This window comes from Oncorhynchus kisutch, linkage group LG18 (genome assembly GCF_002021735.2).
Source record: "Oncorhynchus kisutch isolate 150728-3 linkage group LG18, Okis_V2, whole genome shotgun sequence".
NCBI classification, from domain to species: domain Eukaryota; kingdom Metazoa; phylum Chordata; class Actinopteri; order Salmoniformes; family Salmonidae; genus Oncorhynchus; species Oncorhynchus kisutch.
This window is the reverse complement of record NC_034191.2, coordinates 78,515,005-78,541,200: the sequence shown is the minus strand read 5'-3', so window position 1 is coordinate 78,541,200 and position 26,196 is coordinate 78,515,005. Positions and strand designations below refer to the sequence as shown.

Genomic DNA, 26,196 nt, shown 5'->3' with positions numbered 1-26,196 from the left:
CGTCTTTGAAAATAAGAATTTGTTCTTAAAGGACTTGCCTGGTTAAATAAAAGGTATAATTATTATTTTGTTTATTTAAATCGGCGGCCAAAAATACAGATTTCTGATTGTTATGAAAACTTGAAATCGGCCCTAATTAACCGGCCATTCCGATTAATCGGTCGACCTCTAATTCCTATTAGGGGGTTTAACGGTTCACCAAACCTATGGTTCGGTTTTGGGGTCACTGTTCGGGTTTCGGTGCAGTGGGAAAAATAAAGATGTTATAAAGTAATGTTGTTCCTGATTCCATATACACTACATGACCAAAAGTATGTGGACACCTGCTCGTCGAACATCTCATTCCAAAATCATGGGCATTAATATGGAGTTGGTCATCCCCCTTCCCACTAGATGTTTGAACATCGCTGCTATAACAGTCTCCACTCTTCTGGGAAGGCTTTCCACTAGATGTTGGAACATTGCTGTAATAACAGCCTCACTCTTCTGGGAAGGCTTTCCACTAGATGTTGGAACATTGCTGCAGGGACTTGCATCCATTCAGCCACAAGAGCATTAGTGAGGTTGGGTACTGATGTTGGGCGATTAGACCTCACTTTGGGGAACTGTGCAGACCAGTCAAGTTCTTCCACAACGATCTCGACAAACCATTTCTGTATGGACCTCGCTTTGTGGACAAGGGCATTGTCATGCTGAAACAAAAAAGGGCCTTCCCCAAACTGTTGCCACAAAGTTGGAAGCATGGAATCGTCTAGAATGACATTGTATGCTGTACCTTTAAGATTTCTCTTCACTGGAGCTAAGGGGTGTAGCCCGAATCATGAAAAACAACACCAGACCATTATTCCTCCACCAAATGTTACAGTTGGCACTATGCATTCGGGCATGTAGCGTTTTCCTGTCATCCACCAAACTCTCTGTCCATTGGCTATTCTTATTGAGCAGTGGCAACAAACTCTCTCTGTCCTTCGCCGAAGGCAAAAATGTTCCCAGACTGGAGATTTAAATGATGATGGAGCATCCTCGTGTTTTGTCAACCCCACTGCTCACCATCGTAGAGAACTAGTTCCCAGCTGTGTCTCAACAAAAGGACCGTTTCAAATGCGACAGTTAAGATTCGAATTTTGATTAGTTGTTTATTAATGGAATAGCCTGACATTTCTTGACATTTTTTTTTGCTCACATTTACTTGAGGAATACAACGCAGCGTAGACCTATAGGCCGAGGGTTTTAATGTTTTTATGCATTCACTCGGATTCAGTGTGGACCGAACCGAGGTCTCCGTACCGAACAGTTCCATATGAATACATGTACCATTACACCCTAGTTTACTGCAATAGTAGTTTGTCTACAGTGTGTATGTGACTGTGTTGTCATTCGCTTCCCAGTTGACCGTGGATGTGATTGTGCTGTATACGCCTGTCTGTCTATCTGACTGTCTGCCTGTCTGTCTGCCTGTCTATCTGCCTGTCTGCCTGTCTGTCTGCCTGTCTGCCTGTCTGTCTGTCTGTCTGTCTGTCTGCCCGACTGTCTGCCTGCCTGCCTGTATACGCCTGTCTGCCTGTCTGTCTGTCTGTCTGTCTGTATACGCCTGTCTGTCTGTCTGCCTGTCTGTCTGTCTGTATACGCCTGTCTGTCTGTCTGCCTGTCTGTCTGTCTGCCTGTCTGTCTGACTGCCTGTGTCTGTATGCCTGTCTGTCTGTCTGTCTGCCTGCCTGCCTGCCTGCCTGCCTGCCTGCCTGCCTGCCTGCCTGCCTGCCTGCCTGCCTGTCTGTATATCTGCCTGCCTGTCTGCCTGCCTGCCTGCCTGTCTGTCTGTGGCGTACCTTCCCTCTGGGTCCTGCAGCTGGGGGGTGTCTGGCTGGCACACTGTCTCTGCCCCTGCCCCTGCGTCCTCTCATCCAGACTGGCTTCAGTGGTGACGGCAGCTGGGCCCAGGTACTCTGCTTCCTGGGCCTTGGGAAAACACAAAGCAACTAGTGAGTAGAAAGCCTTCAACACAGCAGCTGCACTCAGGCAATTAAATACACGATGACATCCCACAGAGAAAGGACACCAAGATGAATCAAACTATCAAGCTCCCAGAACATCTGTCAGCTGTGCTATCTGTTCTAATATTAAATGTTGCTGCTGGTGCTATCGTCGTGGTGGTGCTATCGTCATGGATGTGCTATCGTCGTGGTGGTGCTATCGTCATGGTGGTGCTATCGTCATGGAGGTGCTATCGTCGTGGTGGTGCTATCGTCATGGAGGTGCTATCGTCGTGGTGGTGCTATCGCCGTGGAGGTGCTATCGTCGTGGAGGTGCTATCGCCATGGAGGTGCTATCGTCGTGGGGGTGCTATCGTCGTGGAGGTGCTATCGTCGTGGAGGTGCTATCGTCGCGGTGGTGCTATCGTCATGGAGGTGCTATCGTCGTGGTGGTGCTATCGCCGTGGTGGTGCTATCGCCGTGGTGGTGCTATCGCCGTGGTGGTACTATCGTCCTTCAGGGACCCACGGTGTTGTTAATGAGGTGGTCTTTGAACAATTGTCTGGTGGATGACAGCAGCTAGCCTCCACACACACACTGGTGGACGCACGGGCACATCACACACACACACACTTGCACTGTTTTGCAGCCCATGAGACGGGGTCAGTCAGGGCTTTGCTCCCCTGCTATCAGTTAGGAGCTGACAAACACAGACTGACAGTTAGCCTCCGCTGAAGGTCAGAGGAGAACAGAGCACAGTTCAGCCCCCAGCGTATCAGTGCAACACAAGCCTCTCACATTCAGTAGAACTTGTACCAGTAGGCCCGTATTAAAATAGCAATAGCCTAGTCCTAGTAGGGCAGTGGCGGTCACGACAAACGTTGTCAGCCGGTGATTGTCAAATAAATAGTTGTCGGGGCTCATGGTAATTGACCATTAATTAACATAAACACATTTATCATCTCCTGGCTTCCACACACAGCCTACAAGCCACTGATGCAGACCTTTGGAACATCTACACTCTAATAAATCCATGTAATATAGCCTACACCTTCACAATAAATCCATGTAATATAGCCTACACCTTCACAATAAATCCATGTAATATAGTCTACACCATCACAATAAATCCATGTAATGTAGCCTACACCTTCACAATAAATCCATGTAATATAGCCTACACCTTCACAATAAATCCATCATTTATTTTAGACGGGTGTAAAGAAACATGATATGAAGAAAAAATATATTCTATTTCAGAAGAACATAATACCATACTCTGAGTTGTCTTTATGTTAGGGCCTGATCTGGCTGTGGGCTACCCTCCATTAGCAGACAAGATTTTGCTTAGAATTCCGTGGCAATATTTTATAGTATGAAGAATACAAGAGAGAGAGAGAGAGAGAGGAGAGAAGAGAGAAGAGAGAAGAGAGAAGAGAGAAGAGAGAAGAGAGAAGAGAGAGAGAGAGAGAGAGAGAGAGAGAGAGAGAGAGAGAGAGAGAGAGAGAGAGAGAGAAGAGAGAGAGAGAGAGAGAGAGAGAGAGAGAGGAGAGAGAGAGAGAGAGAGAGAGAACAAAGCTGAATAAAATATAAACATTTTCTCCAAACAATTTGAGGGAGTGCGCAAATTCAGCTATTCTGTGTTGAATAGTTACCAAATAAATAGGTACACCTAAACTCATCAAAAAAGAAACATCCCTTTTTCAGGACCCTGTCTTTCGAAGATAATTCGTAAAAATCCAAATCACTTCACAGATCTTCATTGTAAAGGGTTTAAACACTGTTTCCCATGTTTGTTCAATGAACCATAAACAATTCATGAACATGCACCTGTAGAACAGCTTACAGATGGTAGGCAATTAAGGTCACAGTTATGAAAACTTAGGACACTAAAGAGGCCTTTCTACTGACTCTGAAAAACACCAAAAGAAAGATGGCCAGGGTCCCTGCTCACCTACGTGAATGTGCCTTAGGCATGCTGCAAGGAGGCATGAGAACTGCAGATGTGGCCAGGGCAAAAAATTGCAATGTCCGTACTGTGAGACGCCTAAAACAGCGCTACAGGGAGACAGGACGGACAGCTGATCGTCCTCGAAGTGGCAGACCACATGTAACAACACCTGCACAGGATCGGTACATCTGAACATCACACCTGCGGGACAGGTACAGGATGGCAACAACAACTGCCCAAGTTACACCAGGAATGCACAATCCTTCTATCAGTGCTGACTGTCCGCAATAGGCTGAGAGAGGCTGGACTGAGGGCTCGTAGGCCTGTTGTAAGACAGGTCCTCACCAGACATCACCGGCAACAACGTGCTTTTCACTGACGAGTCACGGTTTTGTCTCACCAGGGGTGATGGTCGGATTCACATTTATCGTCGAAGGAATGAGTGTTACACCGAGGCCTGTACTCTGGAGCGGGATCGATTTGGAGGTGGAGGGTCCGTCATGGTCTGGGGCGGTGTGTCACAGCATCATCGGACTGAGCTTGTTGTCATTGCAGGCAATCTCAACACTGTGCGTTACAGGGAAGACATCCTCCTCCCTCATGTGGTACCCTTCCTGCAGGCTCATCCTGACATGACCCTCCAATGCCCCCAGCCATACTGCTCGTTCTGTGCGTGATTTAGTAGGCTATGTAAATGTTTCGCAACATGAGCTCTCATGAAGTGTTTGATTAGATTTTAGATCATATTTGCATTGATGTCAGAGTGATTAGAGGGACAATAGAGTGCTGAGTACCAGGCAGTTAGAAAGTTCAGTAGGCTACTAATGATCAGCAGCAGCATCAGAGCTGGGAGAAGCCTATTTACCGTGACTAAACAGTCACGTGGAATTTGATTGACTGCCTCCATGACCCGTGACCTCCGGTGTGGCGGTAATACGGTCACCGCAACAGCCCAAAGCACTAGTTCTATATACTTCAAGTAAAATATACCAAGGGAAACAAACAATCATTGCTGGCATTCAAATGCAGAACGATATAGGCCTGAACTTGGTCCGATTTAAGTGGCAGTGACATATTGATTGATACCGAACGACACTGGGACCACATCAGCTGCTTGAAGGGCTTCGCTTTCCTGTAGCATCTCCTCCCTCTTTTAATTTGACATGTTACAGGTCCAGGAACAACTGGTCTAAAATTGGGGCCTCTGATTTAATTTCGCATTAACTCGACATCTGCTCCTGAGTGGAGAGGTGATTCACCACGAGGTCATCGAGGGATATTTCCCGGAACGAGTCAGTCAGTCAGTGGACGTCATCACTCTTTTTCATCCAACAGACTGGAAAATGAACTACATGTTGAACTGGAGAGGGAGTCCCTCTATGAGCCTGTTTACACTTACAAAATAGTCTGAATTTGTAAAGCAAGATCTTTATCTATTCGACATCAAATTTGCAACTTTTCTGTTTACACTGTCCTCCATATCCTGTACATTGATTGGACACAGACGCAAAGGCTAGAGATCCAGACCATCTAAATCAGAGTTTCCCAAACTCAGTTCTCTGGACCCCAAGGGGGGGGGCATGTTTTGGTTTTTGCCCTTGCACTACACAGCTAATTAAAAATAATCTACTAATCATCAAGACTTGATCAAACAGCTGGTAGTGTCAGGTCAAAAAAAAATCACTGATCTAACCCAAGCAATTACCACCTGTGAAACCTTGGCTAAACAGTGTCCAGTACTTGAGCCATTAGTACACTTTTATGCAGTGGAAGGTTCAATTGTGTTCAGATCAGATTTTCTTGGTGAACCATGGACTGCGTGGTAAAGTGACCCTTGTGTAGCTAGCCTGGGTGACTGAACCCTTGTTAGCTGCTAAACTGTGGGGGTGGAGTGGGGTGGATGGGGACTGCATGGTAAAGTGACCCTTGTGTAGTTAGCCTGGGTGACTGAACCCTTGTTAGCTGCTAAACTGTGGGGGTGGAGTGGGGTGGATGGGGACTGCGTGGTAAAGTGACCCTTGTGTAGTTAGCCTGGGTGACTGAACCCTTGTTAGCTGCTAAACTGTGGGGGTGGAGTGGGGTGGATGGGGACTGCGTGGTAAAGTGACCCTTGTGTAGTTAGCCTGGGTGACTGAACCCTTGTTAGCTGCTAAACTGTGGGGCTGGAGTGGGGTGGATGGGGACTGCGTGGTAAAGTGACCCTTGTGTAGTTAGCCTGGGTGACTGAACCCTTCTTAGCTGCTAAACTGTGGGGGTGGGGTGGAGTGGGGTGGATGGGGACTGCGTGGTAAAGTGACCCTTGTGTAGTTAGCCTGGGTGACTGAACCCTTCTTAGCTGCTAAACTGTGGGGGTGGATGGGGACTGCGTGGTAAAGTGACCCTTGTGTAGTTAGCCTGGGTGACTGAACCCTTCTTAGCTGCTAAACTGTGGGGGTGGAGTGGGGTGGATGGGGACTGTGTGGTAAAGTGACCCTTGTGTAGTTAGCCTGGGTGACTGAACCCTTGTTAGCTGCTAAACTGTGGGGGTGGAGTGGGGTGGATGGGGACTGCATGGTAAAGTGACCCTTGTGTAGTTAGCCTGGGTGACTGAACCCTTGTTAGCTGCTAAACTGTGGGGGTGGAGTGGGGTGGATGGGGACTGCGTGGTAAAGTGACCCTTGTGTAGTTAGCCTGGGTGACTGAACCCTTCTTAGCTGCTAAACTGTGGGGGTGGGGTGGAGTGGGGTGGATGGGGACTGCGTGGTAAAGTGACCCTTGTGTAGTTAGCCTGGGTGACTGAACCCTTCTTAGCTGCTAAACTGTGGGGGTGGAGTGGGGTGGATGGGGACTGCGTGGTAAAGTGACCCTTGTGTAGTTAGCCTGGGTGACTGAACCCTTCTTAGCTGCTAAACTGTGGGGGTGGAGTGGGGTGGATGGGGACTGCGTGGTAAAGTGACCCTTGTGTAGTTAGCCTGGGTGACTGAACCCTTGTTAGCTGCTAAACTGTGGGGGTGGAGTGGGGTGGATGGGGACTGCATGGTAAAGTGACCCTTGTGTAGTTAGCCTGGGTGACTGAACCCTTCTTAGCTGCTAAAATGTGGGGGTGGAGTGGGGTGGATGGGGACTGCGTGGTAAAGTGCATTGCTAAACTGTGGGGTGGAGTGGGGTGGTAGCTGCTAAACTGTGGGGTGGAGTGGGGTGGTAGCTGCTAAACTGTGGGGTGGAGTGGGGTGGTAGCTGCTAAACTGTGGGGTGGAGTGGGGTGGATGGGGACTGTGTTCGATATGACAACACACTAAAGAAATATTAAAATGTTAATCAGAGAGACTCTGATTTTATGTTTAATATTGATCCAAATGGATACGGACCCTGATTTAACTTTCATTGTTAATTTGTTTATTTTTCATGGAAGATTCTTTATCCATAAAATGGTGTGGGCCCGAGAACAAAACCCCTCTTCACATTATTTAAGATATAATTTAAATATTATTTAGACATTATCCGTAAATGTAAAAACTATAAAGGAATACGCGCCATAAAAGTTTTTGACAAATTGAAAAATTTTCTCGATATGTAATAAATTATGGACCACCATAATTTGCAAATTAATTCATTAAAAATCCTACAATGTGATTTTCTGGAAAAAATTTTCTCCATAATTATGTCTGTCATAGTTGAAGTGTACCCCCGTCTGTTAGGTTTATGTACTCGTTTGTATATTTCTGTTTTTGTATTTGTTCGTGTTCATAAAATATATCTACTTTTAAATAATAATAAAAAATAAAATATAAATATATTTAACACACTAAAACCTAACGCCATATCACTTCGGCGGTAACTTCTGATCATAATTGCTGACTATGAGAGCGTAAGCTAATGTGAGGTTGTGTGCTGCTGGCTTCAAACTCTCTTCAAGTGGCTGAATGACATCAGGCAGACACACAATGATGCAGCTCTTTTACAGGTCAAGTGGGTTAAGTGGTTGAGTTGAGCATCAACACTATAGTCAACACGGATGACTGTACAACAACAGTACTCTATTAAAACTAGGGCTGGAGAGGCCAAACATTTAGTTAAAACAATCTATAGGATGAAAAATAGTGTTTTGGAGCAGGTACTGCCGACTAGCGCTAGCTAACGCTATCTAGCAACACATAATTTTTTTAAATATAGATGCTTGGAGTCAAAGTATCGATATATCGTCCAAAATAATATTGTGATATGTAAATGTATCATTTTTCCCCCCCATCACTAATTTAAACTGTACTAGAAAAATAAAGTGTCATTTTTGGTTTTCTAAATAAAGAAAACAAGTGGAAATAGGATGTGACCATGACGACAAGTTAAAAGTATTGAGCGAATAAAACCACGGATGTCTGTTATTTGTCCTTTTCCCAATCGTCTACACAGTGGTCATCTTTGACAAGCACCACTCCAATATAAAGACAGGCCTGCATTACAAGTACAAAGCTAAAAGGAATTAGCTTTCATCCAAATAATCTGTTTAAATCAGTAAAGGTGAATAGATTTTATTTAACTAGACAAGTCAGTTAAGAACAAATTCTTATTTACAATAACAGCCTAGGAACAGTGGGTTAACTGTCTTGTTCAGGGGGCAGAACGACAGATTTTTACCTTGTCAGCTCGGGGATTTGATCTAGTAACCTTTATGGTTACTGGCCCAACACTCTAACCACTAGGCTACCTGCCAAGATGACACCCTGTTAAAGGAGGAGATGAGGAGATGACACCCTGTTAAATGAGGAGCTAGGAGATGAGGAGAGGATACCCTGTTAAATGAGGAGATGAGGAGATGACATCCTGTTAAATGAGGAGATGACACCCTGTTAAATGAGGAGATGACATCCTGTTAAATGAGGAGATGAGGAGATGAGGAGATGACATCCTGTTAAATGAGGAGATGAGGAGATGACATCCTGTTAAATGAGGAGATGAGGAGATGACATCCTGTTAAATGAGGAGATGAGGAGATGACATCCTGTTAAATGAGGAGATGAGGAGAGGACACCCTGTTAAATGAGGAGATTGGAGATGAGGAGATGACATCCTGTTAAATGAGGAGATGACATCCTGTTAAATGAGGAGATGAGAGGATACCCTGTTAAATGAGGAGATGAGGAGAGGATACCCTGTTAAATGAGGAGAAGAGGAGAGGATACCCTGTTAAATGAGGAGATGAGGAGATGAGGAGAGGATACCCTGTTAAATGAGGAGATGAGGAGAGGACACCCTGTTAAATGAGGAGATGAGGAGAGGACACCCTGTTAAATGAGGAGATGAGGAGAGGATACCCTGTTAAATGAGGAGATGAGGAGATGACACCCTGTTAAATGAGGAGATGAGGAGATGATACCCTGTTAAATGAGGAGATGAGGAGAGGACACCCTGTTAAATGAGGAGATGAGGAGAGGATACCCTGTTAAATGAGGAGATGAGGAGATGACACCCTGTTAAATGAGGAGATGAGGAGATGATACCCTGTTAAATGAGGAGATGAGGAGAGGACACCCTGTTAAATGAGGAGATGAGGAGAGGACACCCTGTTAAATGAGGAGATGAGGAGAGGACACCCTGTTAAATGAGGAGATGAGGAGAGGACACCCTGTTAAATGAGGAGATGAGGAGAGGACACCCTGTTAAATGAGGAGATGAGGAGAGGACACCCTGTTAAATGAGGAGATGAGGAGAGGGCACCCTGTTAAATGAGGAGAGGGCACCCTGTTAAATGAGGAGAGGGCACCCTGTTAAATGAGGAGAGGGCACCCTGTTAAATGAGGAGATGAGGAGAGGGCACCCTGTTAAATGAGGAGATGAGGAGAGGACACCCTGTTAAATGAGGAGATGAGGAGAGGACACCCTGTTAAATGAGGAGATGAGGAGAGGATACCCTGTTAAATGAGGAGATGAGGAGATGACACCCTGTTAAATGAGGAGATGAGGAGAGGGCACCCTGTTAAATGAGGAGATGAGGAGAGGGCACCCTGTTAAATGAGGAGATGAGGAGATGATACCCTGTTAAATGAGGAGATGAGGAGATGACACCCTGTTAAATGAGGAGATGAGGAGATGATACCCTGTTAAATGAGGAGATGAGGAGAGGACACCCTGTTAAATGAGGAGATGAGGAGAGGACACCCTGTTAAATGAGGAGATGAGGAGAGGACACCCTGTTAAATGAGGAGATGAGGAGAGGACACCCTGTTAAATGAGGAGATGAGGAGAGGACACCCTGTTAAATGAGGAGATGAGGAGAGGACACCCTGTTAAATGAGGAGATGAGGAGAGGGCACCCTGTTAAATGAGGAGAGGGCACCCTGTTAAATGAGGAGAGGGCACCCTGTTAAATGAGGAGAGGGCACCCTGTTAAATGAGGAGATGAGGAGAGGGCACCCTGTTAAATGAGGAGATGAGGAGAGGGCACCCTGTTAAATGAGGAGATGAGGAGAGGGCACCCTGTTAAATGAGGAGATGAGGAGAGGGCACCCTGTTAAATGAGGAGATGAGGAGAGGGCACCCTGTTAAATGAGGAGATGAGGAGAGGGCACCCTGTTAAATGAGGAGATGAGGAGAGGGCACCCTGTTAAATGAGGAGATGAGGAGAGGGCACCCTGTTAAATGAGGAGATGAGGAGAGGGCACCCTGTTAAATGAGGAGATGAGGAGATGACACCCTGTTAAATGAGGAGATGAGGAGAGGACACCCTGTTAAATGAGGAGATGAGGAGAGGACACCCTGTTAAATGAGGAGATGAGGAGAGGACACCCTGTTAAATGAGGAGATGAGGAGAGGACACCCTGTTAAATGAGGAGAGGACACCCTGTTAAATGAGGAGATGAGGAGATGACACCCTGTTAAATGAGGAGATGAGGAGAGGACACCCTGTTAAATGAGGAGATGAGGAGAGGACACCCTGTTAAATGAGGAGATGAGGAGAGGACACCCTGTTAAATGAGGAGATGAGGAGAGGACACCCTGTTGAAGGGATAGTGTTTGATTCTGGCAATTGGGATCCTTATTTGCGTGCAGTTTGAAGGAAGTTGAAGGTCATTTCGCGTGGGGTATTGCTAACTGCACACAGAGACATACAAATCTGACTCTGGGTAAGTAGAAAAACAGAATCTCCTACTTTAACATGCAGCTCCCCAAGAAGGAAATGCATCCCTATCAACAAACTGAAAGATCCTGGCTGGCCTCCACTTTTCCAGTCACCTTAGTGCTCAGTTGGTTTCAAGCCATTGGCTCACAGCATGGTTGAGGCCCCTCACACTGGCATAACCTCCTCCTCCCCGTAGAGTTGCCAGGCTTGCACTACAGTAGGCCACAGGACCCGAATGCCTCACACGCAGCACAGCACATAACTCTTTGTGAAATGCGCCATAAAAACTAGAAAGTGTATTGGGGGGGGGGGGTTTGGCAGTGGCCTTTTGTACAGTCAGAAATAGCACAGCCAGTCAGTCCCCTGTGACATTATTAAATGCCTCGACTAGAATAGGGTATAGCGGATAGGGGTGTGAACGTGTAAACGAAATTGGGATCCTTAACGTTAATAAGAAATCCCTAACCGAAAAACTACAATTTTTTTGTCTTAACAAAATGAAACTTCAAATCCCAGTGCTGTTGTCACAAAACTACACCAAACAGGTCCCGATCCCGATAATGCATGTCCCGATCATCATCACAACGGGATTTTTTATTTTTATTTTTTACAAATACCTAACTCAACAATGCTGTAACGTTAGTAGGAGAAAGCTTCAATGCATGAGGGAGCGTTAATGAATGAGGGAGCTTTAATGCATGAGGGAGCTTTAAGGAATAATGGAGCTTTAATGTAAGAGGGAGCTTTAATGCATGAGGGAGCTTTAAGGAATAATGGAGATTTAATGCAAGAGGGAGCTTTAATGCATGAGGGAGCTTTAATGCATGAGGGAGCTTTAATGCATGAGGGAGCTTTAATGCAAAAAGGGGATTTAAGGAATAATGGAGTTTTAATACAAGAGGCAGATTTAATGCACAAGGGAGCTTTAATGCATGAGGGAGCTTTACTGCATGAGGGAGCTTTAATGCATGAGGGAGCTTTAAGGCATGGGGGAGCTTTAAGGCATGGGGGAGCTTTAAGGCATGAGGGAGCTTTACTGCATGAGGGAGCTTTACTGCATGAGGGAGCTTTAATGCATGAGGGAGCTTTAAGGCATGGGGGAGCTTTAAGGCATGGGGGAGCTTTAAAGAATAATGGAGCTTTAATGTAAGAGGGAGCTTTAATGCAAGAGGGAGCTTTAATGCATGAGGGAGCTTTAATACACAAGGGAGCTTTAATGCAGGAGGGAGCTATACGGAATAATGGAGCTTTAATGCATGAGGGAGCTTTAATGCATGAGGAAGCTTTAATGCATGAGGAAGCTTTAATGCATGAGGGAGAGCGAGAGGGTCAACGCAGAGTAGCAGTCATGTGAGTGACGAGGGGGAACAGGGACAGGGAGAGAGATAGTCTACCAGCGCGAGTTGACTTGGATGCTATCTTATTGTTATTTATTTATCATGTCATTACATAGATGCTGGATTGGTATAGGGAACATTAGAGTATCATGTAGTATCCTAAACCTATCACTGTTACATTGAACTGGGTGAATGGAATATGAATGACAGTAACCTAAACCTGTCACTGTTACATTGAACTGGGTGAATGGAATATGAATGACAGTAACCTAAACCTGTCACTGTTACATTGAACTGGGTGAATGGAATATGAATGACAGTAACCTAAACCTGTCACTGTTACATTGAACTGGGTGAATGGAATATGAATGACTGTAACCTAAACCTGTCACATCTCATTGAGTACGGTTACATGTTTCGTATTTGTTTCGTAGTAATAATGTAATAATTTGATTTAAACGTTTACATGCTATGCAAGAAGAAGAAAGATTGATCTAATAATCATGTTTACATGGACACATCTGAAATCAGGCTACCTGATGATACTTTGATAGATGCAGGAAATTGCCAATCAAAATAAACCTTCTACCATAGCAACCATGTTATTTTTGCGACGCCTATTTCATTCTGAGATCGGACATTTATAGCGTTTAAATGGGAAAAAACATATTTCTAAAATGCCTTCTTTTCGTTTTTCAGAACTCGCACAAAACAAGGAAGCCCGAAACATGCGCAGGTCTAATACACTGCTTTAACTGAGGAGTTACAGGCCATAATAACACAAAACAAGGAAGCCCGAAACATGCGCAGGTCTAATACACTGCTTTAACTGAGGAGTTACAGGCCATAATAATTCAAAAAGATTCCTCAGAAAACCCGCTGTTTTAATCCTCGTATGCTTACTTCGAATAGGACCTTACGCCGATTAAGATAAACAGAGTAAGGTGTTTACATGACTAATGCCATATTCGACCTTCTGCCATAATTAGTTTAAAAATCAAATGATTAGTGTGCATATTGACTTCTCGAACACCAAACCCCTGCCTGGTCTGTTTCGCAAACGTTCCCGGAAGTCTCGGGATATTGTGCCTCCGGGTTTAGAAACTCTTGTTGTTTAAATATGCGATTGCCCGGCCAATCCTCATGCACTGTTGCACCTATGGAACTAATCTACGGAGCACTATTGGTGCTCCACCCAAGCAAGGCATTTGATTGATTTGACGTGCTGTGAGGCGTCACTGTTTTACACCGGGTTCCCACCCCTATTTAGCTATTCTTCTGCCATAAACTTCCCCAGGCCGTTTTAGGGAAGCCTGTTTTGCAACGAGGCTAGTCGCATCCCTAATAGAGGCTGATATGGCTAAGCTAGAGACCTCTTTAGTGGAGTTTTGCCATATCTAGAGAGAAAGTAAAAATACGAAAAAAAAAAAAAAAATGCAATTTAAGAATGGGAAGCATAGAAATAACACACATAGTATATAACTACCGCTTCTTAGACTTGCTTTCATGGAGAATGACAGATCTATAGATCACATTTCTATGTGAATTTGGTACATATTGCAAAAATGTACATATTGCATTTTTAAAACCACAAAAAAATACTGTACTTGAGGTGGTGTTCCTTCAAACAGTGGTATGGGGAGGGATCCAGCTGTTTGTCCATTTCAACACAGTGAATGGCATGTCTAATAAACTCACAGTAGGCTGTAAATAAAGCCTGGACTCTGTCCTCACATGTAGCGATTTCATTTTTTAATTGCCACATGAGCACAGATCAAAAATATGTTCTTACTGTTTTGAATAAAGTAGGCTATATGAGCCAGAGGAGAATGTTAATCCTTGGTGTTTGTTGTTAATCCTTGGGGATTGTTGTTAATCCTTGGTGCAAAAGAAGATTACATCTGCACAAATACTGCATCTTCCCCCATCTGTCAAATGTCAACTGTTGAGAACTAGCCATACTATTAAAGCCTTTTGTAAAAGATTGGGATAACCTCATCTACATTGTCAAAATGAGCCAATGGTATTTTGAAAGACTCACAATTCGGGAAAAATCAGTGAACAGATTCAAGGGAATAACTTTCCCAGTTGTGTAAATACCCCCCCACTCTCCTCAAAACATGGGCATAGTTCTCATGCAAAACCTCTTTTTTTTGTGCTTATTACAACAACTTTCTTTCCCTGAGGTTATGTGGCAGATGGATTTATATTCAGGGCAATAAAGCAACTGAAACTCATCCAACATTGTAAAAGCAACACTGCTATTTTGAAAAGAAAGCATAAACATGGCGTGTGTTTGTTATTATAGGCCTACTACAATTTCTCTCATACTCTCTCATGAATGAAAAACATGATGCACTTATTAGCCTAGATTTTAGCTGCAGTTTATCTTATTTACTATATGCCAATTTATCTAGTTTGCAAACGTTTACTAAAGCATACGCTGTAACAAAACGCAAGATAATCTGAGAAAAGGTCAACATTTTTTGTAGCTGTGTTGTCAAAGGGCAATGCCCATCCCTAACTTCCCCCTTCGCCTCTCCCGGCTGTCAAACGCCAGAGAATGAAATTACTTCTTGCATACACGTTGGTCTCGCAACCTAGCAGAGACTTTTGGTTTTAAAACATCAGGAACATTAAGAGATGGATGAATATGGACAAAACTGTACTTAGCATAGCATGAAGAGATTCACAATTTGCCTACGCTAGCTAGCTAAATGTACCTAGCTTTACGCCTAGCGTTCATCACCAAGTTAACTAGCTAACTACAGATGTCATCCGAGCTACGTTGGCTAGATCTACTGAACAAAAATAAAAACGCAACATGTAAAGTGTTGGTCCCATTCTTCATGAACTGAAATAAAAAAATCCTAGAAATGTCTTCCGTGCCAGGAAATTCCATTCACCTGACAGGTGTGGTTTATCAAGAAGCTGATTAAACAGCATGATCATTACACAGGTGCACCTTGTGCTGGGGATAATAAAAGGTGCCGTTTTGTCACACAACACAATTGCCATAGTTGTCTCATATTTTGAGGGGGCGTACAATTGGCATGCTGACTGTAGGAATGTCCAACAAGAGCTGTTGCCAACTTCGTTTTTGAGAAATTGAGCAGTAAACCCAACCCGCCTCACAACCACAGACCACGTGCAACCACGCCAGCCCAGGACCTCCACATCTGGCTTCTTCACCTGCAGGATCGTCTGAGGTGTGGGGATGCTGAGGAGTATTTATGTCTGTAATAATTCTGATTGGCTGGGCCTGGCTCCCCAGTGGGTGGACCTATACTAGACCTATACAGTGGGTGGACCTATACTAGACCTATACAGTGGGTGGACCTATACTAGACCTATACAGTGGGTGGACCTATACTAGACCTATACAGTGGGTGGACCTATACTAGACCTATACAGTGGGTGGACCTATACTAGACCTATACAGTGGGTGGACCTATACTAGACCTATACAGTGGGTGGACCTATACTAGACCTATACAGTGGGTGGACCTATACTAGACCTATACAGTGGGTGGACCTATACTAGACCTATACAGTGGGTGGACCTATACTAGACCTATACAGTGGGTGGACCTATACTAGACCTATACAGTGGGTGGACCTATACTAGACCTATACAGTGGGTGGACCTATTCTCCTGCATAGGTCCACAGATTAGGACCAGATTCATTTATTTTCAATTGACTGATTTCCTTTTATCACCTGTAACATCTTTGTTGCGTTTATATTTTTGTTCAGTGTGGCTAACCTGTTGTGCCCATGTTGGCTAACTACAGTACCATTCTTTGGCTAAATGGCCAAACTAGCTAGCTAACGTTAGCGAGCTAATACATAATGATATCTATTTAGCTAACTGTCTTGTCTAATTTATAGTACTCTTTGCCAACTAGATATAATAAACAAAACTTCAATAGCTCGCTATCGGCGTCAGAGCACAGGTCCAAAACTCTTGAAAGTTAAGTCAGCTAACAAACTCACCAACTATTAATCAATGTTACCTGGGTGTTTATTCTGTACGGATTCTGCTGTCTATCCTCTGTGGCAAATTTGATTTTGTCCAGATGCACTAGAAGGGTTTCTCTTTGATGAAAAGGAAACGCTGGATGCAACGAAGCCATAGTAAAAAGCAACGCAAACTGCTCCAAGGGTCCGACTGCTTCCTCTATTGGACGCCCGCAAATATGCTCTGTTCTCCTGAACGTTTTCCCGTCCACACGCGAAGGATGGAACGGGTCCCTGAAGGGAGAAACAGAATAACCGGGATAGTTTTTGTAGAACAAGGAGGGATCCATATGGTTCAATATCTGAAATAGTATTCCCGCACACTCCCTGCTGTCAGATCGCAGAAGAGATAAGCAGACCAGCAGTTTGGAGCGCACCACCGGGTCGATAACATCAGATAAAATGCCCAAATCATTCGGACAGTTCGCCCTGATCTCGACATCCCGTAGAATTGGGTAATCTTTCCGTGCCAAGTCTTCCAGACAGGAGCCCAAAAACCGGAGTTCGAGCGGCTGGCACATATGCAGCAGTCCGCACATTAACTCGATCCGCTTGGCAGGATTTAGATGCAAACCAAACCACTCGAAAACGGTCTCTTTGTCCAATTGAGATGGATATCCTGGGTGTCTGGATGAATCTTCGAGCCTGTCCGAGATCGTGGGAGAGACCGATCTGGGAATATGGAGATCCGGCTGTTCCTCGGCCGTATCATCTCCTGCCTCCGCGGTTCTCATGGGCAGCTTCGTTTTAAGCATTATCGGCTCGACTGGAAAGGCTTCAAGGCGTAAATGACTGTTAAATATAGCTACATCCTTTGATCGTCTAACTGCTGTGTAATGCAGAATCAACAGAAGCAAATCAATTTTTCAGTAATAGTCAGAGAGACTCTCGGGGACAAGCTTTAGTTTTCATTTCTCCTTCACTGTAGACGGCACTCTGATGACCTATCAATCATTCATAAACCCCTCCCCTTTCCGTAGAAGCGTACTGGGTCCTGAATTTCAGCTGAGTGGTAGTTTGTTAATTAATAAAAGTGTCATAACAATTTGAGCTTATCTTTTATTTATCTACAATGTAGGTAGAAGTACAATTTGTAGAGTGGTACATTTTAACATGTGTTTAATGGCGAATCTGTAGGATCTTATGAACTGGAAAGCCTATATTATGGGATGTATGAACTGGAAAGCCTATATTATGGGATGTATGAACTGGAAAGCCTATATTATGTGATGTATGAAATGACAAGCCTATATTATGTGATGTATGAACTGGAAAGCCTATATTATGTGATGTATGAAATGACAAGCCTATATTATGTGATGTATGAACTGGAAAGCCTATATTATGTGATGTATGAACTGGAAAGCCTATATTATGGGATGTATGAACTGGAAAGCCTATATTATGGGATGTATGAACTGGAAAGCCTATATTATGTGATGTATGAAATGACAAGCCTATATTATGTGATGTATGAACTGGAAAGCCTATATTATGTGATGTATGAAATGACAAGCCTATATTATGTGATGTATGAACTGGAAAGCCTATATTATGTGATGTATGAACTGGAAAGCCTATATTATGTGATGTATGAACTGGAAAGCCTATATTATGTGATGTATGAAATGACAAGCCTATATTATGTGATGTATGAACTGGAAAGCCTATATTATGTGATGTATGAAATGACAAGCCTATATTATGGGATGTATGAACTGGAAAGCCTATATTATGGGATGTATGAACTGGAAAGCCTATATTATGTGATGTATGAACTGGAAAGCCTATATTATGTGATGTATGAACTGGAAAGCCTATATTATGGGATGTATGAAATGACAAGCCTATATTATGTGATGTATGAAATGACAAGCCTATATTATGGGATGTATGAAATGACAAGCCTATATTATGTGATGTATGAACTGGAAAGCCTATATTATGTGATGTATGAAATGACAAGCCTATATTATGGGATGTATGAACTGGAAAGCCTATATTATGTGATGTATGAAATGACAAGCCTATATTATGTGATGTATGAAATGACAAGCCTATATTATGTGATGTATGAAATGACAAGCCTATATTATGTGATGTATGAAATGACAAGCCTATATTATGTGATGTATGAAATGACAAGCCTATATTATGTGATGTATGAAATGACAAGCCTATATTATGTGATGTATGAAATGACAAGCCTATATTATGTGATGTATGAAATGACAAGCCTATATTATGTGATGTATGAAATGACAAGCCTATATTATGTGATGTATGAACTGGAAAGCCTATATTATGGGATGTATGAAATGACAAGCCTATATTATGTGATGTATGAACTGGAAAGCCTATATTATGGGATGTATGAAATGACAAGCCTATATTATGTGATGTATGAACTGGAAAGCCTATATTATGTGATGTATGAAATGACAAGCCTATATTATGGGATGTATGAACTGGAAAGCCTATATTATGTGATGTATGAAATGACAAGCCTATATTATGTGATGTATGAAATGACAAGCCTATATTATGTGATGTATGAAATGACAAGCCTATATTATGTGATGTATGAAATGACAAGCCTATATTATGTGATGTATGAAATGACAAGCCTATATTATGTGATGTATGAAATGACAAGCCTATATTATGTGATGTATGAAATGACAAGCCTATATTATGTGATGTATGAAATGACAAGCCTATATTATGTGATGTATGAAATGACAAGCCTATATTATGTGATGTATGAAATGACAAGCCTATATTATGTGATGTATGAACTGGAAAGCCTATATTATGTGATGTATGAAATGACAAGCCTATATTATGTGATGTATGAAATGACAAGCCTATATTATGTGATGTATGAACTGGAAAGCCTATATTATGTGATGTATGAAATGACAAGCCTATATTATGTGATTTCATAGTATTCATTGCTCAATTTATTGCGGTAGTAGTAATTCAGTTTCATGTATCCCTTCAAAATGCTTAGGCCTTAATGCAGAAGTGCTGTTCTGCCTTATTATTATTCGACCATGCTGGTCATTTATGAACATTTGAACATCTTGGCCATGTTCTGTTATAATCTCCACCCGGCACAGCCAGAAGAGGACTGGCCACCCCACATAGCCTGGTTCCTCTCTAGGTTTCTTCCTAGGTATTGGCCTTTCTAGGGAGTTTTTCCTAGCCACCGTGCTTCTACACCTGCATTGCTTGCTGTTTGGGGTTTTAGGCTGGGTTTCTGTACAGCACTTTGAGATATCAGCTGATGTACGAAGGGCTATATAAATACATTTGATTTGATTTGATTTGATTTGAAGTGAAAATGATGTGTGTATTAAAATGTGATCTCTTGATTTAGACATCTATGCGTGTAAAATACTGTGTTTAACACTTTACATGATAGTGGTCTTATTACTGTGTTTTAATTATTGTTCCTATGGGCCGAGAGCGAGATGAGGATTCCTTTAGTCAACACTGACCCCTAGTGGCTTACAAACAACATTGCATAAGTAGTACGTGCATAATACCAAGGCCATGATATATTTTCACTCCTGTTGGCTAAAGACTACAGTACCCTACTGTATGTGAAATATGTCAGATTTAATCATACATCCTTGATAATCCCTGTAGACTTCAACATATTGATGGTAATTTAACATGACATTTGGAGGCAGTGTCAGAGGAAGGACCTACAAATGGTCAAACACTCCAGCCAGCCTAGTCATAGACTCACAACCGAAGAACAGGTGTACGGCGTGGTGTGGGCGAGCGCTCTGCTGAGGTCAACGTTGTGAACAGGGTGCCCCATGGTGGCTGTAGGGTTAGGTTATGGTATCGGCAGGCATAAGCTACGAACAAAGAACACAATTGCATTTTAATCGATGGCAATTTGAATGCACAGAGATACCATGAAAAGATCTTGAGGCTCATTCTGAGGCCCATCTGTGACCAGCAGATGCTTATCTGTATTCCCAGTCATGTGAAATCCATTGATTACGGCCTAATGAATTCATCACAATTGACTGATTTCCTTTATATCAACTGTAACTCAGTAAAATCTTTCAAATTGTTGCATGTTGTGTTTATATTTTTGTTCAGTGTACATTAAAACTCTAAGAAGGCTTTTCATGCTCGGTGTATCTTGATATATATATAAAGAAACAAATGACCTGGGTGTTTCGAGCACTGATCATCAGACCGTATACCACGGGTATGACAAAACATTTATTTTTACTACTCTAATTTAGTTGGTAACCAGTTTATAATAGCAATAAGGCACCTCGGGGGTTTGTGGTATGTGGCCAATATACTAGAGCCCCTCGGACTTAATTGCTTTAAATACATTGAGGGAGGCTGCTGGATGGCTCATAATAATGGCTGGAATGGATTGAATGGAATGGATTGAATGGAACGGTATCAAACACATGGAAATCATGTCTTCCATACCATTCAATTGATTCCATTCCAGCCATTCCATTCAATCCATTCCATTCATTCCATTCCAACCATTACTATGAGCCCATTCTCCCCAATGAAGGTGCCACCGGCTGCCTGTGATATACAGCGTGTTCAGAAAGTTTTCACAACCCTTGACTTTTTCCACATTTTGTTACGTTACATTTTTATTCTAAAATGGATTAGGCAATCAGGTTGACACTTGAAGGTGGCCTAACGGTTGGAGTGTTGGGCCAGTAACCAAAAAGGTCACTGTTTTGAATAGCCGAGAGGTTAAAAATCTGTCGATGTCCCTTGAGCAAGGCACTTAATTCTGATTTGCTCCAGGGGCGCCGTACCACTATGGCTGACCCTGTAAAACACATTTCACTGCACCTATCATACTACTATGGCTGACCCTGTAAAACACATTTCACTGCACCTATCATACTGCTATGGCTGACCCTGTAAAACACATTTCACTGCACCTATCATACTACTATGGCTGACCCTGTAAAACACATTTCACTGCACCTATCATACTGCTATGGCTGACCCTGTAAAACACATTTCACTGCACCTATCATACTACTATGGCTGACCCTGTAAAACACATTTCACTGCACCTATCATACTACTATGGCTGACCCTGTAAAACACATTTCACTGCACCTATCATACTGCTATGGCTGACCCTGTAAAACACATTTCACTGCACCTATCATACTACTATGGCTGACCCTGTAAAACACATTTCACTGCACCTATCATACTACTATGGCTGACCCTGTAAAACACATTTCACTGCACCTATCATACTACTATGGCTGACCCTGTAAAACACATTTCACTGCACCTATCATACTACTATGGCTGACCCTGTAAAACACATTTCACTGCACCTATCATACTACTATGGCTGACCCTGTAAAACACATTTCACTGCACCTATCATACTACTATGGCTGACCCTGTAAAACACATTTCACTGCACCTATCATACTACTATGGCTGACCCTGTAAAACACATTTCACTGCACCTATCATACTACTATGGCTGACCCTGTAAAACACATTTCACTGCACCTATCATACTACTATGGCTGACCCTGTAAAACACATTTCACTGCACCTATCATACTACTATGGCTGACCCTGTAAAACACATTTCACTGCACCTATCGTACTATTATGGCTGACCCTGTAAAACAACACCTATCATACTACTATGGCTGACCCTGTAAAACACATTTCACTGCACCTATCCAGTGTGTGACAATAAAACATGATACACAGTGTGTTTGGAAAGTATTCAGACCCCATTGACTTGTTCCACATTTTGTTACGTTACAGCCTTATTCTAAAATGGCAAAAACAAATGACAAACATGAATCTACCCACAATACCCCCATAACGACAAAGTGAAAACACGTTTTTAGAAATTTGTGCAAACTAATTAAAAATAAAAACTGAAATACCTTATTTATTTAAATATTTTTATTTATTATGGATCCTCATTAGTTCCTGTCAATACAGAAGCTACTCTTCCTGGGGTCCATTAAAATTAAGGCAGTTTATACCATTTTTAAAACATTACATTCACAGATTTCACAACACACTGTGTGCCCTCAGTCCCCTACTCCACCTCTACCACATATCGACAGTACCAAAGCCATGTGTATGTATAGTGCGTATGTTATCGTGTATGTGTATGTTATCGTGTGTGTGTGTGTGCGTGTGTGTGTGTGTGTGTGTGTGTATGCATGTGTCTGTGCCAATGTTTGTGTTGCTTCACAGTCCCCGCTGTTCCATAAGGTGTTTTTTTAATCTAATTTTACTGCTTGCGTCAGTTACTTGATGTGGAATAGAGTTCCATGCAGTCATGGCTCTATGTACAGTAGTACTGTGTGCCTCCCATAGTCTGTTCTGGAACTCGGGACTGTGAAGAGGCCTCTTGTGGCATGTCTTGTGGGGTATGCATGGGTGTCCGAGCTGTGTGCCAGTAGTGTAGACAGACAGCTCGGTGCATTCAACAAGTCAATACCTCTCATAAATAAAAGTAGTGATGAAGTCAATCTCTCCTCCACTTTCAGCCAGGAGAGATTGACATGCATATTATTAATATTCTTTCTCTGTGTTCATCCAAGGGCCAGCCGTGCTGCCCTGTTCTGAGACAATTGCAATTTTCCTAAGTCCTTTTTGTGATACCTGACCATACGACTGAACAGTAGTCAAGGTGCGACAAAACTAGGGCCTGTAGGACCTGCCTTGTTGATAGTGTTGTTAAGAAGGTAGAAACTAGGGCCTGTAGGACATGCCTTGTTGATAGTGTTGTTAAGAAGGTAGAAACTAGGGCCTGTAGGACTTGCCTTGTTGATAGTGTTGTTAAGAAGGTAGAAACTAGGGCCTGTAGGACCTGCCTTGTTGATAGTGTTGTTAAGAAGGTAGAAACTAGGGCCTGTAGGACCTGCCTTGTTGGTAGTGTTGTTAAGAAGGTAGAAACTAGGGCCTGTAGGACCTGCCTTGTTGATAGTGTTGTTAAGAAGGTAGAAACTAGGGCCTGTAGGACCTGCCTTGTTGATAGTGTTGTTAAGAAGGTAGAAACCAGGGCCTGTAGGACATGCCTTGTTGATAGTGTTGTTAAGAAGGTAGAAACCAGGGCCTGTAGGACCTGCCTTGTTGGTAGTGTTGTTAAGAAGGTAGAAACTAGGGCCTGTAGGACCTGCCTTGTTGATAGTGTTGTTAAGAAGGTAGAAACTAGGGCCTGTAGGACCTGCCTTGTTGATAGTGCTGTTAAGAAGGTAGAAACTAGGGCCTGTAGGACATGCCTTGTTGATAGTGTTGTTAAGAAGGTAGAAACTAGGGCCTGTAGGACTTGCCTTGTTGATAGTGTTGTTAAGAAGGTAGAAACTAGGGCCTGTAGGACCTGCCTTGTTGATAGTGTTGTTAAGAAGGTAGAAACTAGGGCCTGTAGGACCTGCCTTGTTGGTAGTGTTGTTAAGAAGGTAGAAACTAGGGCCTGTAGGACCTGCCTTGTTGATAGTGTTGTTAAGAAGGTAGAAACTAGGGCCTGTAGGACCTGCCTTGTTGATAGTGTTGTTAAGAAGGTAGAAACCAGGGCCTGTAGGACATGCCTTGTTGATAGTGTTGTTAAGAAGGTAGAAACCAGGGCCTGTAGGACCTGCCTTGTTGGTAGTGTTGTTAAGAAGGTAGAAACTAGGGCCTGTAGGACCTGCCTTGTTGATAGTGTTGTTAAGAAGGTAGAAACTAGGGCCTGTAGGACCTGCCTTGTTGATAGTGTTGTTAAGAAGGTAGAAACTAGGGCCTGTAGGACCTGCCTTGTTGATAGTGTTGTTAAGAAGGTAGAAACTAGGGCCTGTAGGACCGGCCTTGTTGATAGTGTTGTTAAGAAGGTAGAAACTAGGGCCTGTAGGACCTGCCTTGTTGATAGTGTTGTTAAGAATGCAGAGCAGCGCTTTATTATAGACAGACTTCTCCCCATCTTAGCTACTGCTGCATCAATATGCTTTGACCATGACAGTTTAATCTAAGGTTACTACAAGCAGTTTAGTCATCTCAACTTGCTCAATTTCCACAGTATTTATTACAAGATTTAGTTGAGGTTTAGGGTTTAGTGAGTGTTTTGTTTCAAATACAATGCTTTTAGTTTTAGAAATATTTAGGGCTAACTTATTCCTTGCCAGCCACTCTGAAAAAAACTGCAGCTCTTTGTTGAGTGTTGCAGTCATTTCAGTCACTGTCGTAGCTGACGTGTGTAGTGTTGAGTCATACGCATACATCGACACTCTGGCTTTACTCAAAGTCAGCGGCATGTCGTACTTGCGGAGGACAACCGGATCATTTGCTATGAGACTATAAATTGAGTTCAGGTGCTTCCTGTTTCCATTTATCATCCTTAAGATGTTTCTTCAACTTGATTGGAGTCCACCTGTGCTAAATTCAATTGTTTGGACATGATTTGGAAAGGCACACACCTGTCTATATAAAGGTCCCACAGTTGACAGTGCATGTCAGAGCAAAAACCAAGCCATGAGGTCGACGGAATTGTCTATAGAGCGCTGAGATAGGATTGTGTCGAGGCACAGATCTGGGGAAGGTTACCAAAACATTTCTGCAGCGTTAAAGGTCCCGAAGAACACAGTGACCTCCATCATTTTTAAATGGAAGAAGTTTGGAACTGAGAAACCGGGGGAGAAGGGACCTTTATACAGGGAGGCGAACAAGAACCCAATGGTCACTGACAGACCTACAGATTTCCTCTGTGGGAAAGTCTTCCAGAAGTACAACCATCTCTGCAGCACTCCAACAATCAGGCCTTTAAGGTAGAGTGGCCAGACGGTAGCCACTCCTCAGTAAAAGGCACATGACAGCTCACTTGGAGTTTTCCAAAAGGCACCTAAAGACTATCAGACCATGAGAAACAATATTCTCTGGTCTGATGAAACCAAGATTGAACTTTTAGGCCTGAATGCCAAGCATCAAGTCTGGAGGAAACCTGGCACCATCCCTACAGTGAAACATGGTGGTAGCAGCATCATGCTGCTGGGATGTTTTTCAGCGTCAGGGACTGGGAGATTAGTCAGGATTGAGGGAAAGATGAACGAAGCAAAGTACAGAGAGATCCTTGATGGAAACTTGCTCCAGAGCGCTCATGATCTCAGACTGGGGGCGAAGGTTAACGTTCTAACAGGACAACGACCCTAAGCACACAGCCAAGACAACACAGGGGGGGGGCTTCAGGACAAGTCTTTGAATGTCCTTGAGTGGCCCAGCCAGAGCCCAGACTTGAACCCCTGGAGAGACCTGAAAATAGCTCTGCAGCAACGCTCCCCATCTAACCTGACAGAGCTTGAGAGGATCTGCAGAGAAGAATGGGAGAAACTCCCCAAATACAGATGTGCCAAGGTTGTAGCGTCATACCCAAGAAGACTCAAGGCTGTAATCGCTGCCAAAGGCTCTTCAACAAAGTACTGAGGCCTGAATACTTATGTAAACGTGATGTCAGTTTTTTTATTTGTAATAAATTAGCAAAATGGTCTAAACCTATTTTGCTTTGTCATTATGGGGTATTGTGTGTAGATTGATGAGGGAATAAAACAGTTTAATATATTTTAGAATTAAGGCTGGAACGTAACAAAATGTTGAAAAAGTCAATGGGGTCTGAATACTTTCCAAATGCACTATATATATCATGTTTTATTGTCACACACTGGATAGGTGCAGTGAAATGTGTTTTACAGGGTCAGCCATAGTGGTATGATAGGTGCAGTGAAATGTGTTTTACAGGGTCAGCCATAGTAGTATGATAGGTGCAGTGAAATGTGTTTTACAGGGTCAGCCATA

At 43.1% G+C, this 26,196-nt stretch overlaps 1 protein-coding gene across 1 annotated transcript in view; it reads right to left on the bottom strand.

Annotated features, from left to right (window-relative positions):
• Positions 1-19,546, bottom strand: part of LOC109909764 (zinc finger CCHC domain-containing protein 2) — an 81,673-nt gene extending 62,127 nt beyond the window's left edge. The window contains exons 1-2 of the mRNA XM_020508782.2: positions 16,371-19,546; positions 1,827-1,956 (exon numbers count right to left, since the gene is read on the bottom strand). Of these exons, the coding sequence (XP_020364371.2) occupies positions 1,827-1,956; positions 16,371-17,129 (889 nt within the window). The 5' untranslated portion in view covers positions 17,130-19,546. The remainder of the gene's footprint in view (positions 1-1,826; positions 1,957-16,370) is intronic.
• Positions 19,547-26,196: the final 6,650 nt, after the last annotated feature.